The following is a 13,023-nucleotide window of genomic DNA, read 5'->3' as shown; positions in this document are numbered from 1 at the left end:
TTGGCCAAAACAGGTTACAAGGTCTAGAGTCCTCATGAGAGGGCTCCACAAAAATCGACATGGATTCAAAGAGTGGTGAAATGTCGGATCATTAAATCAATCTACACTGACGATTACTCTGATACTTTTTCATAGAATTTATGTTGCCAGGACAGTAGTTTCCAAGGTATCCGTGATCTGAAAAACCCATTTCTTTGGATCTGCATGCCCTTGGCAGGCCCAGCCCGCTCCAGAAAGGGTCACAGCTACTAGGAAGCCCCATTGGAACATTTTCCTCCTGCAGCGTTTCCTCAGCTGCTGAATCCCTCCACAGAAGAAGTCTAGACACCAGCACACAACACTGAGCTGCCTGAATGAATCTTGTGCATTTATTGCTCAAGTTCAAAGTGCAGGTCTCCTGCTGAGCAAAAAGCAGAAGTCTGCTTTCCAATCAAGTTGATCTCTGATAGGAAGGTGTTCTCTAAGGTACTCCTCCAGCTAGGAGATCGAGAAACTTTTTTGCAAACATGAGCATTAGGAGAATGTGCCAGGTTACCCAAGTGGGGTGGCAATAAATTACTACCCCAGCCAGTCAAGGAAAAAAAGTGCTGACAGGCATTGGAGAAGACATTTGCAGAGCTTGGAGCAGGAAAGCCGTTTGAGGACACGCTCCTGGAATAACATCTTTGGATAGGAGGAAGGAAGGAAAGTTGTGTGGCTCAGGAAGATTAAAAAAGGCTTGGAAAATATCTGGCTGACAAAGGAGTCAACAAGACCAGCATTGAGAGATTGGAGGGGAGAACGGTCAGAAGGTGAGATGGGGCCCAGCACCGAGGTCAGGATTACAGAGGCAATGTCCTTGGGAAGGAGGGGAAAGGCCTGACCATGCAGAGGGAAAAACTGAGGAATGGTCTTTGGAAAGGACCTGGAGAAAAGCAGTGAGTGGCCAGGAGACGAAAAGGGTGACAGACTATTCCCATCCTTCTCCCATCTCCACTTACCAAACTGTTTCCCGCTGCGCACCCTTCAGGTACTTAATGTTATCATTTGTCACAACATCTCAATGAGGTTTGTGCTGTTCTCTTGCAGAGAAGGGAACTGAAGCATAAAGAGGTCAAGTTCACTTGCCCAAGGTCACCAAATATAAAATAGTAAAAAAAAAAAAAGTTCAAAATTGGTTGTTTTTAACTCAAAGCTCACACTTTTTTAGCCACCATATTAGCTCCCTTGAACTGCTATTACAAGGTACCACAAACCGTCAATTCCAAGTCCAAGATCGAGGGGCTGCCAGGGATGGTCCTTATGAGGGCCATGAGGTTCCAGACTTCTCTTCTTGGCTTGTGGATGGCTGTCTTCTCCCTGTGTGTCTCTTCACATTGTCTTCCCTATATGTGTTTGCCTCAGTGTCCAAATTTCCCATTTTATAAGGACACCAGTCATATTGGATGAGGGCTGCACCCTACTAACCTCATCTTAACTAAACTATACCTGCAACCATCCTATTTCCAAATGAGGTCACCTTCTGAGGTAGTGGGGGTTAGGATTTCAACATATGCATTTTGGAGGGGAGTGCAAATCAACCCAACAGGTATTGACCCCTACTGGTCCCCAGAGGCAAGATGGTACAGCAGAAAGAACATGTAGTCAGCTGACTGAACCTGAGCAATACTCAATCCACTGTATGGCAAGAATGAGTTAAACATCTTCACTGTCAGACAGTTCACTACTGCCTTCCCCACCCATGCCCACAAATGCAGGTGTTTCTGCTACATAAAGGGGGGGAAACCAGTACAAGCTCTGTAGCTCTAATCTCGCATGGCTTTTTTTTTTTAATGTTTTATTTATTTCTAGGAGAGAGACAGCGTGAGCAGGGGAGGGTCAGAGAGAGAGGGAGTCACAGACTGAAACAGGCTCCAGGCTCTGAGCTGGCAGTCAGCACAGAGCCCGACACGGGGCTTGAACCCACGAACTGCGAGATCATGACCTAAGCGAAAGTCGGACGCCTAACCGACTAAGCCACCCAGGCGCCCCTCACGTGGCATCTTCTTATATGGAGGTCTCCAGAACAGGCCCTGGGTGATGCAATCAGATGCAAGCCCCACTGCCAACCCCACGGCAAGCAGAAACACAGCATCTGAGTGTCCGTTTTTGTCCCAGATCCCCTTGGTGACTCTCACTGAACAAGCTGCAGACCTGAGAAGCTGCTGAATGAGGTGGGCTGAGAGGCCAGAGCCCTGCAGATGCCCTGGGGATTGGCCACACCCATGCAGCAGAACCAGAGAAACCAATATACCCTATTGCTCTTCTGGGGAAACGAAGATGATCTGCCAATGTAAGAGAACACCTCCTGATCCCGTCACTAGGTATACTCTGGGCCAGGCCCAGAGGAAGGCTCCCTACCTGGAGGCCTTGGTAAGCCTGGCCACATTGGTCCTGTTTGCAGACAAGAACACTCCTAGCTCCCCGTCTGGCATTCCTCCCCAGACAGCCACAGGAGGGGACTGCAGGGCTTGGTGCTGTTGGAGCCCTCGGATCCAGCGTGTTCTGAGGCATCCTACAGGACACAAATGGCCCTGACGACAAAGGTGCAAGTGACAATCGTGGTAACAATACAAGGAACAGCAGTTACCATTAACTGAGCATATACTACATACCAAGCATGCTACTTTCATTAGATCATTTCAGCCCAAACTTCTGGGCATCCTTTCCTTTTTAGGAGGCAGAATCACAGTCAATTTAATTTACCCAAAATCATAAACATAGTCAGACTTCGTAGCCATTTCCTTGATCAAGTACATGTTGGTAAACACACTTTGGGAGTTAGTAGTTTGATGGATGACCATGGTGTGGGAGTGCATCTCACTGTGAATGATGGAAATCTCCAAGCAAGCAAATAAATTAAGTCCTGATGCAATGGGTCTTATTGTTAATGCCCTACAGGGATATACCAATTAGAAACACCGCCAGGAAATCACTCCCAGTGCTATACTGAGCCCACTCTAACTGTCCATATGTTTGCATTTTCCCACAGAGAGCTTTCATAAAGTAGGACACATCAGTAACTCCTTCTCATAAGCCAGGTTTCCCTTCTACATCCCTAAGCATGAGCTTAGGGGCATGAGCAGGAAGTGATAACTCAGAAAACAGGACACGGGGGCTGGCCATTGCCAGGTGGTCCTGGGCTCCTCAGCACTCCCAATACTCTCCCAGTGGACAGTTCAGTACCTTAAATTATCAGTCTCTGCACTGAGACTGTATTTTTATGTAAAACATGGATACTTTTCAATAGGCCCAATCCCTGCACACCTATCATCCCAAACTTAACACCCCTATATCGTCCATGTAGGTGACTTCAAAGCTGAAAACCAGCAAGCTCTTGAATCAATTCATCTGGGGAAGATGTAGACACATCTTTCCTGTCACAAATTATTCAGAGTAAAGTTTGACAGGCTGAAGAACCTCCTATGGGGAAGAGAGACATGCCAGCTCCCCCTCATCCTTCTCCCCCTCTGCTCCTCCCCCCTCCCCCCCAAGCAGGCTCTGTACTGGAGTTGGCTTCAGAATCATGAGGCTCCTAAAAATGAGTTCCACACTCCAAAGGGCTCCAGATCACAGGACAAAGAAGTTGGCTTCTGTGCCTGAAAAGAATAAGGAAGCACCACAGTGTGGCCCGCCCACAGCTGGGGCCCCATAATGTGCAGGGTCGTGACTGAGGCTCCTCCAGGAACAGAACGGGGAGCTGGACACGCCACCCTGCAGCCAGGCTTCATGCAGATGCAGAGATTAGTGCTGAGGCCTGGAAGACAGAGGGAATGCAGGGTGGGGCGGGGACAGAGCTGTACCGGGAAGCTAGTCAGCATGGCTGGCCTCCACAGCACCGATGTAGCTCACACGCTAACCACTGGGAGGCACAGCCTCAGCCTCCGCTCCTGCTCAGCAGTCACATGGGCCAAGAGGGAAAGGCCTGTTCCAGTGGCGGGGGGGAGGCCCTCCAGGATTTCACACATCAGGGAAGGCTGCTGCTCTCAGGAACACGTCCCATTATGAATAAGCAAGGCTCCTTGTTAATGAATTCTACCTGTGTGTGCCAACGTCAGAGGAAAATGAATTTCTATCCACTGGCTGCCAAAGCATAAAACATTGCAGAGGGAATGAATTCCACGATCTCTTCCCCACATTCTGACACAAATCAAATAGTAAATTACATTTTATTTCATTTACAGAGACCCTGGGGCAAAAAGGTGGTGTCTGGGAAACAGCACACAGGTGAGAAGCACCAAGGAGAAAAGCCTGTTATAAATACGCCAGTGTGCTCTAAGTAGAGTGAATGTAGGTCCCAGCGGTGGCCATCTAGGAAGGAGCGTCTCTCTGCTGCCCTCTGGGTTTGGACCAATTCCCCGCCTGCCAGCGGCAGCCCCCTCCCCATCAACCAAAGCCAAGAGCACAGGCCTGCAAACGCCACGAGGAAGTGCAGTTCCCTTTAACAACTCAGCAGCAGGTATGCAGAGAGGTGCCTGGTGGGATGACCACCAGGGGGGCAGGCTGGGCAGGCAGAAGACTGGATAATTAGAAATCATAGTCCGAAGTCCCCAGGCTTGACAAATGAAAAGTCCATTCTGTGAATCCCGCTACTCTTCTCCCACAGATCTACGCTGTTCTGTGCGGTGCGCCCGTTTCCCCGCCTCTGGCGGGATGTCTCCCTCCCCGCCTCTCGAATGCCAATCCGTGGTCTGTAGTTCCTGCGTCCAGGTGGCTGTGGGTCCCGCCCTGGAGGAAGAAGGCAGGTTCCCAGGAGCCAAAGATCCACGGGGAGGCTCACAGGCCGGGCACTACAGCAGCTTGACGTAATTCTGTGGAATCAGCCCCCTCTTGCCATTCAGAGTCCCTTCTAGCCAGCCAGGTTCCCTCGAGGTTTGTACTGAAAAGGAAGAGGAATCACTTTTTACCAAAACGTCCCCCAAGTACTTGCTCCCTGTGAAATTCACTGCACTGCTGTGTATCTTAAAGTATCAGCCAGAAGAGAATGGAGCCCATGTCTGGTTACAAATCTGCACAAGGGCTGTTTATAGGACCTACCCCTTGGCCACTTACGGACCTCATGCAGCCTCCTGCAGCAGCCTCCTAACCGGTCCCCGAGCTTCCAGCCTGGCTCCTTCCGATCCGCTATGCACAAAGGAGCTCAGTGAACTCTCTAGAACACAGAGCTGATCACATCCCCCTGCTTAAAGAAAGCTGTGTCCAGGAACAAACCCAAGCTTCTACTGGTCTGATGCACAGACACGTGGCCCCACCTGAATCTCCACCCTCCCCTCACCCTCCCCACCAGTGCTGTGCCTTCCACATGACACGCCTTTATCCCACCTTTTCACCAGCTAATTCTTTCTCTTCAGAGACCTCGAAATGCCCTGTCCTCTGGGGAGACTCCTTCAACTATTCCCAGCACTCATCAGGCCTCAGCATCGTCTGGGCACTTGCGTGTCTGCCACACTGATGGGGTGCCCCTGAAGAAAAGGCCTAGGCCTAACATACCCTGGGCACAGTGCCTGGCAAATCTCAGGTATCCATAAATATCCACGACAGATACAGAAAATGACCCCAGGCTGGACAGCAAAGGGCATCACCAGGGTTTAGAACTAAAATACAGGGGTGCCTGGGTGGCTCAGTCGGTTAAGCATCTGACTTCAGTTCAGGTCATGATCTCATGGCTCATGAGTTCAAGCCCCAAGCTGGACTCTATGCTGACAACTCAGAGCCTGGATCCTGCTTCAGATTCTGTGTCTCCCTCTCTCTCTGCTCCTCCCCGACTCATGCTCTGTGTCTCTCCTTCAAAAATAAACATTAAATTTTTTTTTTTAAATACAGAAGCATTTAATAACCCCTGAGTGTGGGTAAGCCACCACTCAGGCCTCGACCACAGCTGGCCATGTGCAGAGAGGAGGGGAGATGTGGGCTAGGCCGGCACAGCAGCCCAGGAGCTGGCTGAGTGATGCAGCTGTGATCGCGACCCATAAGAACTACTGTGTATCAGAAAGAGGCCAGCACACACGGACATGTACACAACACACAAAAGCTTCATTAAACATTTCCCTCACAGTGGGCAATGCACTCTCTTCTATTACTATAAAATGCTAACTGCAACTCAGCAAATGCAGCTCACAAGCCAGTAATGTGTGGCAGCCCACACTATGACCTGCACAGGGCCGTTCCCTCAGCTCTGACACTCTTCTCCCCGCCTATGTCTGTCTGGACAACGCCTCCTCGCCCTTCAGGTATCAGCTTGGGTGTCCCTCCCTCCGAGATCACTCCTAGTGCTCCAGACTAGGTCAGAGCCCCCAGTTATACACGTACGTGTTCTGTGTGTGTGTGTGTGTGTGTGTGTGTGTGTGTGTGTCAGAGAGAGAGAGAGAGACAGAGAGAGAGAGAGGGAGGGGAAGGGAGAGAGAGGGAGATCGACGCAGACGGTCTCTCTTCTAGTCTAGGCTCTAACGTGAGACAAGGACGCTGCACCCCCAGCACCATGCCCAGTGCGTGAGGATTTGTTTAAGGAATGAATACACGAAGGAACGAGGTATGTGCTCTCCAGTCACTATGGCAGCAAGTCACCTTCTTTGCTCCCTCACTGATTTCTAGCCTGACACTGTTCCTCAGAGCAGGATTTTTAAAGGCTCTCACTTATCCAAACCACCCAAGTTGGCAATACCACCAGAGCAGCCACCGTCAGGGGAGGGGACCAGATGCCGCGGGAAAGGCCCCCAGGGGTTGTGCAACATGGGGGACCTCAGTGGAAAGGGGCCCCAGGTTCAGGACAGAGGGCCTGGAGGGGACTCCCAGCCGAAAGGTGTCCATGCCCACCGGGTGCACATGGGGAATTCCTTAATCCTCAGGGCCCCGCTCAGCCTCCTCACCTATGAGATGGGGTTACCAGCACTTAGCTTGTAGGCCTGCTACAAGCAGGCCGTCAACTAGTTTATGGACAAACACCTTGGACGTGCTCATTGTTCCTTCTCTGATACACACAAACACCCCCTCTCACACAGAGTAGGTATTATTAATAGACATGGGCTGAACGGAAGAGAAAGAGAGGTAATTTCCCATATAGCTAGGGGTGAAGGAGGCCCACATGCAGGAAATGAGGTTAGGTCACGAATCCTGTACCAATCCTACCGCAGACCGGTGGCAGGGGGTGGGGATGTGTGTGTGGTCTATCTAGACCTCATATGCTTCCTCTGCAGCCCTTATCTCCCCAAGGCATCAGAGAGAAATGTCATCAACTTAGGGGACCAAGAGGACCCTTCCAAGAGCTTGGAAGTGGCCCAGGGCTGACAGAAGGGCAGGAATGGGTGGAGGAACACAGGGCACCCATAGCTGGGCCTCCGTATGCACAGGGAAGGTGCCTCAGAGGTTACAGATGAGGCCTGTGAGGGTCTCACCATGGTCCTGGGAGCATCAATTCCAAAATGCCCATCCTAGGCTCCTTGCTGTACTTGACTGGCCAAACCGTTTCCTCCAGTGGCAATGTGATAGTTTCACGTGTCAACTTGGCTAGGCCATGGGACGCACATGCTATTCTAGCTGAGTAAAGCAGATTACCTTCTATAATATGGGTGGGCCTTACTTAGTAAGTTGAAGGCCTTAACAGAACAAAGCCTGCCCTCCCTCAAAGAAGAGGGAACGCTACCCTTGGACTGCCTTTGGACACAGACTGCAAAACCCCCCAGGGTCTCCAGTCTGCTGGCCTGTCCTGCAGATTTTGCATCTTCACAACGGCCTGAGCCAATACGGATCTATCAAAAGCAATTCACTCATTCACTCATTCACATACACACTCACGGTCTGTGTTCTGTTCCTCTGCAGAACCCTAATGCAGGTGGTTTTGGAAATAAGAACCTCATGTTGGAGAAGATTTTGACTCCAAGAGGCAGTGAGTCTAAGAGAAATGAGATCCTGGCTGGAACTCTGGCTCCTTAAGGACTGGTAGACCCTGGATGATTTACTTCCATCTCTCATGACCTCCATGCTCCTCATTTCTAAAAGAGAGGAAGCAATTTGCTGCCGAGATTAATAGGAGACAATTTACATCAGGTGTGATGCCAGGCACATACCATGTCCATGCCCCCGTCCAATGCCGGCAAGTAAATGTGTGTGGGTCTCAGTCTGTGTCATGCCCCCGGTGCCCATCCCTGTGGGCTGTACACTCCCTGCCTGTCTCAGTCCAAGAGCCTGGCTCTCCTTCAGCTGGAGAGCCCCTCCCAGCCCCATGCTAGGAGAAGGCCATGGCAGAGAACGGGACAGGTGTTATGAACGGCAGGCTTGTGTCTGCCCAGGCAGGACACATGTATTAAAACCTTAACTGCCACNTAAATAAATAAATTAAATAAATAAATAAATAAATAAATAAATAAAAAATAAAACCTTAACTGCCAGTGGAATGGTGTTAGGAGGTAGGGCCTATGAGAGGGATATGGGTTAGATGAGCTCATGAGGCTGGCGTTCCATGATGCGATTAGTGTCCTTGTAAGAGGATCAGTTCCTCTCCTCCGAACCCCCTTACCTCTCCTCTCCCCACCCCCACACACAAACCATGTGAGGAAACCAGGAAGAGAGCTCCCACCAGAACCTGACTGTGCTGATGATGCCTTCTCAGAGTTCCCAGCCTCCAGAACGGTGGGACATAAATTGCTGCTGCTTAAGCCACCCCGTGTGTGGTGTTTGTTACAGCAGCCCCAACTAAGAGGATGCGTATGGAGCCAGGGACCCCAACTAACACCGAAGAGCAGTAAATACCTTCCTCAAATGCTCCTAAAGGCACTAGGCATGGGAATGGAATGGAGGAAGTGAACTAAAGGTAGTTCCTCCAAAGTCCCTGACATTGGGCTGCCACCGGCCACAATCCCCTGTCAGGACCAGGTCAGTAGCTCCACCACTCACACCAAGAGGCTGCCTCTCCACAGACGCCTAGGACACAGAGGCAGACAGAACGGCATTCACTCAGCAAGCACTGGAGAGCACTAACTACGTGCCAGGTGCGTGGAAGGGCCTCGGCCTCGGCCACACCCTGTCCTGCCACTTAGAGATGTGGGGCCTTGGGCGAGTCACACACACAGTACGTGATGACAGGTATACCAATGCTCCTTAGAATGATTTTTTTTTCTGTTATAAAATATGTAGAGCTTAAAATTTGCCATTTTAATAATTTCAAAGTGTGCAATTCAGGGGTATTTATTAAGAATATTTGCAATGCTGTGTAACTATCACCACTATCCATATCCATTTCCAGAGTTTTTACATCTTCCCAAACTGAAGTTGTGTGTCCACGACTTAACTAGTGTTAGTTAAACACTAACTCCCCACCCCCAACCCTGAGCTCCTGGGAACCTCTATCCTACTTTCTGTCTCTATGAATTCACCTATTATAGAGATTTCATATAAGTGGAATTCTGCACAAATATTTGTGCTTTTGTGACAAGCTTATTTCACTTACCATAAAATCTTTAAGGTTCACTCATGCTGGGTATGTATCATATTTTCATTCCTTTTATGGAATATTCCATTATATGTATATGTGCCACATTTTATTTACCCAACGAACATGTGGGTGTTTCTACCTTCTGGCTGTTGTGAAAAGGCAGCTGTGAATATGGGTGTACAAATACCTGTTGGAGTCCCTGCTTTTAATTCTTCTATCTATCCAGAAGTGGAATTGCTAGACTATATGGTAATTCTGTACTTATTTTTGTTTTTTGAGAAGCTTCCATACTGCCTTAACAGCTACATGTCCCATTTTACATTCCTACCAGCAATGCACAAGGGTTCCCACTTCTCCATATTGTCACCAATACTAGTTATTTTCTGAGTTTTTTTTTTAAAGATTTTTTAATGTACTTATTTTGAGAGAGTGTGTGTGCACAAGTAGGGGAGGGGCCCCGAAAAAGGGAGAGAGAGAATCCCAAACAGGTTTCATGCTATCAGCACAGAGCCTGATGTGGGGCTCAAACTCAAGGACTATGAGATCATGACCTGAGCTGAAATCAAGAGTCGGACGCTTTACCGACTGAGGCACTCAGGCATCCCAGAGAGGGTTTTTGTTTGTTTGTTTGTTTAAGGGTTTCTTTTGATTTACAGCCATCCTAATGGGTATGAGGTGAAATTTCACTGTGGTTTTTCCATGTCTTCATGAATTACCATCCCGTAACAATAGGGGCACTGGAGCTACAGAGAAGAAGAATTTGCAAGAAGCTTTCTCCAGAACAGAATATGGTGGGATTTTTTTGCGTAATTAAAACAATATATAAGACGAATATTTAAGTCAGTGAAGCATCATCATAATATAGAGAATACCAGGAACCCATGTGATCCATGACTGATACAGAGGCCTCGTCCTGGGTTTATCCCTATGCCATTCCCTCATCAAAGCTCCTTCCTACCCCGAGGTGATCAGGAGCTTGAATGATGTATTTCTCATTCTCTTACCCTAGCTCTGGTTAAAACACAATTCCATCACAGCTGTACATATCTCTAAATAATAGACTGTTTATTTTGCTTATTTCCAAGCTTAGCCAGAACCACATTATATAGTCTTCTGGCATTCACTTTTTTTATTTAATATCTAAAGATTCCTAAAAGTTAGGAATAGATCTAGAAGTACAATTGTTGGGGTCTATACAGATTCAACCTGCCAAGATAATGCTAAATTGTTTTGCAAGGATTACTGTTTATATATTTGAGAACTTTAAAAGGAATCACCAGAAGCTTTACAAGATTAACCTGCGCCACACCTGTTCCCCCAAAGCATCAGACCAATCACATATCCGAGCGGAAATGAACAAAGTCTAGGAAGCGCTGCTGAGAGATGGCCAGGTCCTAGAAATCTTCCCACCAGGGGCCCCTCCAGTCCCGTCTGGCAGCCTGTGGAGGGATGCCACTCCCCATTCTGACTTGGAGGGTCTACCAACTCAAGAGCTGTCTATCTGGTCACCAGGCTAATGAGTTTCTGGAGTTGCCCAGGCCAAGAGAAAAGGGAAAGTCCACAAGACAGTCGCAGGAATACAGGCTGCCCTCAGACTTTGCCAACACTGTCTTCCCTGGAGGATACGGGAGACATTTCCCCTGAGCAAAGGCTAAGCACCCACGTGTCTACTATACCAATCAATCTTTAGCCTAGAGTTTAAACCCATAACTTAAATTCAGGTCCACACAGGAAGAGCAAAGAGCAAGGAACAGCTATCAAGCTACTTAATTACCAAAGGTCCCTTTCTCTTCTGCACTCCAGTTTAGGGTTTCTCGCTGTTGTATATATTACAAACCACATAACCACTGTCAACGCGGCCCAGGGGCCACTTTGACCTGGATTTTGTCTTTACTGAAGGCCACTGAATGCCATAAACCAATTTCCTTTGTTGCCCATAGGAGGGACAAAAGAGGATTATACTGCAAGAGCATTTATGACAGCTGCAAGACTCCAGTGGACAAGTGAACACAGGGAAAGTTTGTTGGCATTTTAGGGTCCTAAGGTTTGCTGGTGTGCAGAAAGCGCATGTTCCTGGTCACATCCCTGTGGGCTGTGCTATACGAGTGGCCACCTGGAGCTCGGCCCTGCTCCACAGCTCCAAGCTGAGGCCTGGTGAGTTGCCGGATCTATCCTACTGTGTCAGTCATCAGAAGGGAAGACCCCAAACCCATCAAGGAAGAGCTTCACTAGACAGTTTCTGAGCAAGCACACAGGTTTAACTAACTATAAATTCTCTGCAAAGAGATCAATAATGCACAGAGATGAAGGTACAGACACAGAAAAAAGGATAAATCCTGTTTAAGGGCCTTTGGTTTTCTGTACCCCTTAAGAACCAGCCCTAAGACACAGCAAGTCTGATGGTGGAGGCTCTGCATGCTTTCTGCTGTGCTTATCCATACCACTACAGGAAAGTCACAGGGAGGCACGTGCCAGACAAACAGCTCACATAAAATAAGATGCTCACACATTGTGGCAGGAGACGGTGTCAACACAATAGCAAGGCATCCGTGGAGCAGCTGGCCTTCAGGGAGAGACTGAGAAATAACTGTGACGCCCTAGGTGGCCCAGCCAGTGATCCAAAGAGAGCTGGACACCAGGATTCCAGAGCACTGAATGTGAGGGAGACATGCATTGGCTCAAAGCGGAGCCCATCCAGAGCACAGCACAGTGTGCCAAGCGTGGCTCCCTGGTCAGCAACGTCCTCCACAGATGCCTGTGCTGTTCTCAAAGCCCTACCTTCCCGTGGCCCAAAATGCTGTCCCGACACTGCATCACTCTTGTAGACATCCTTGCAGATTAGGATGGAGAATCTGATACATAGAGAACTTAAAGAACTTGCCCAAAAGCACGGAGAAAGTAGAAAGGCCAATCTAATCTCAGGCAAATTAATTAGAGTTGTGTGTGTAGACAGGAGGTGTCCCTGCACCCAGTGTAGTTCAAACTGCCTTAAGTCCTTGCCAGTGATGGGTTTAGAGTGAGCGTATGACCTTGTTCTGGCTATTGAGACATCAGAGAACGTAAACTAGGAAAGAAGGGAAAAAAGTTCTGGAAAAGTTTTCTTTGGTTTGTTGTTTGTTTGTTTGTTTTGAAAGAGAGAGAGAAAGAGAGAGCAAGTGGTGGACGGAGACAGAGAGAGAATCTCAGGCAGGCTCCATGCTCAGTGTGGAGCCCAACATGGAGCTCAACCCCAAAATCCTACAATCACGACTAATTAAAAGTCAGATGCTCAACTGACTGAGCCACTCCTCTTAGGTCGATGCCTGGACTATGGCATCCATCTCAACCCCACTGGGGAAGCTGGCCAGAGGCCCCTGTCCACAAGCTGTGACCAGAAGCAGTTCAGCAGAGATGGATCCACTGTCGTTTTGAAGATACCTTTAAAAATGTGAACCAACCCTTCCAGACTTCTTATTATATGAGCTAATCCATTTTCGTGACGATTTAGCCATTTTTATCAGTTTCTATTAGCAGCCAAAGGCATCCTAATAGATAATGCCTTCTACAAAGGTAAATCTCTCAAATGATACAGTCTAAAG

The 13,023-nt window shown here is 48.6% G+C and overlaps 1 protein-coding gene across 2 annotated transcripts in view; it reads right to left on the bottom strand.

Annotated features, from left to right (window-relative positions):
- Positions 1-4,171: 4,171 nt before the first annotated feature.
- Positions 4,172-13,023, bottom strand: part of ARHGAP10 (Rho GTPase activating protein 10) — a 313,043-nt gene continuing 304,191 nt past the window's right edge. For both annotated transcript variants that reach the window (XM_077770703.1, XM_077770713.1), the window contains exon 23: positions 4,172-4,897. In XM_077770703.1, the coding sequence (XP_077626829.1) occupies positions 4,809-4,897 (89 nt within the window). In that variant the 3' untranslated portion in view covers positions 4,172-4,808. The remainder of the gene's footprint in view (positions 4,898-13,023) is intronic.

This window comes from Crocuta crocuta, unplaced genomic scaffold, assembly GCF_008692635.1.
Source record: "Crocuta crocuta isolate KB4526 unplaced genomic scaffold, BGI_CrCroc_1.0 scaffold345, whole genome shotgun sequence".
Lineage (NCBI taxonomy): Eukaryota > Metazoa > Chordata > Mammalia > Carnivora > Hyaenidae > Crocuta > Crocuta crocuta.
The sequence above is the reverse complement of the archived record's forward strand: the minus strand, read 5'-3'. Positions and strand labels throughout refer to the sequence as shown.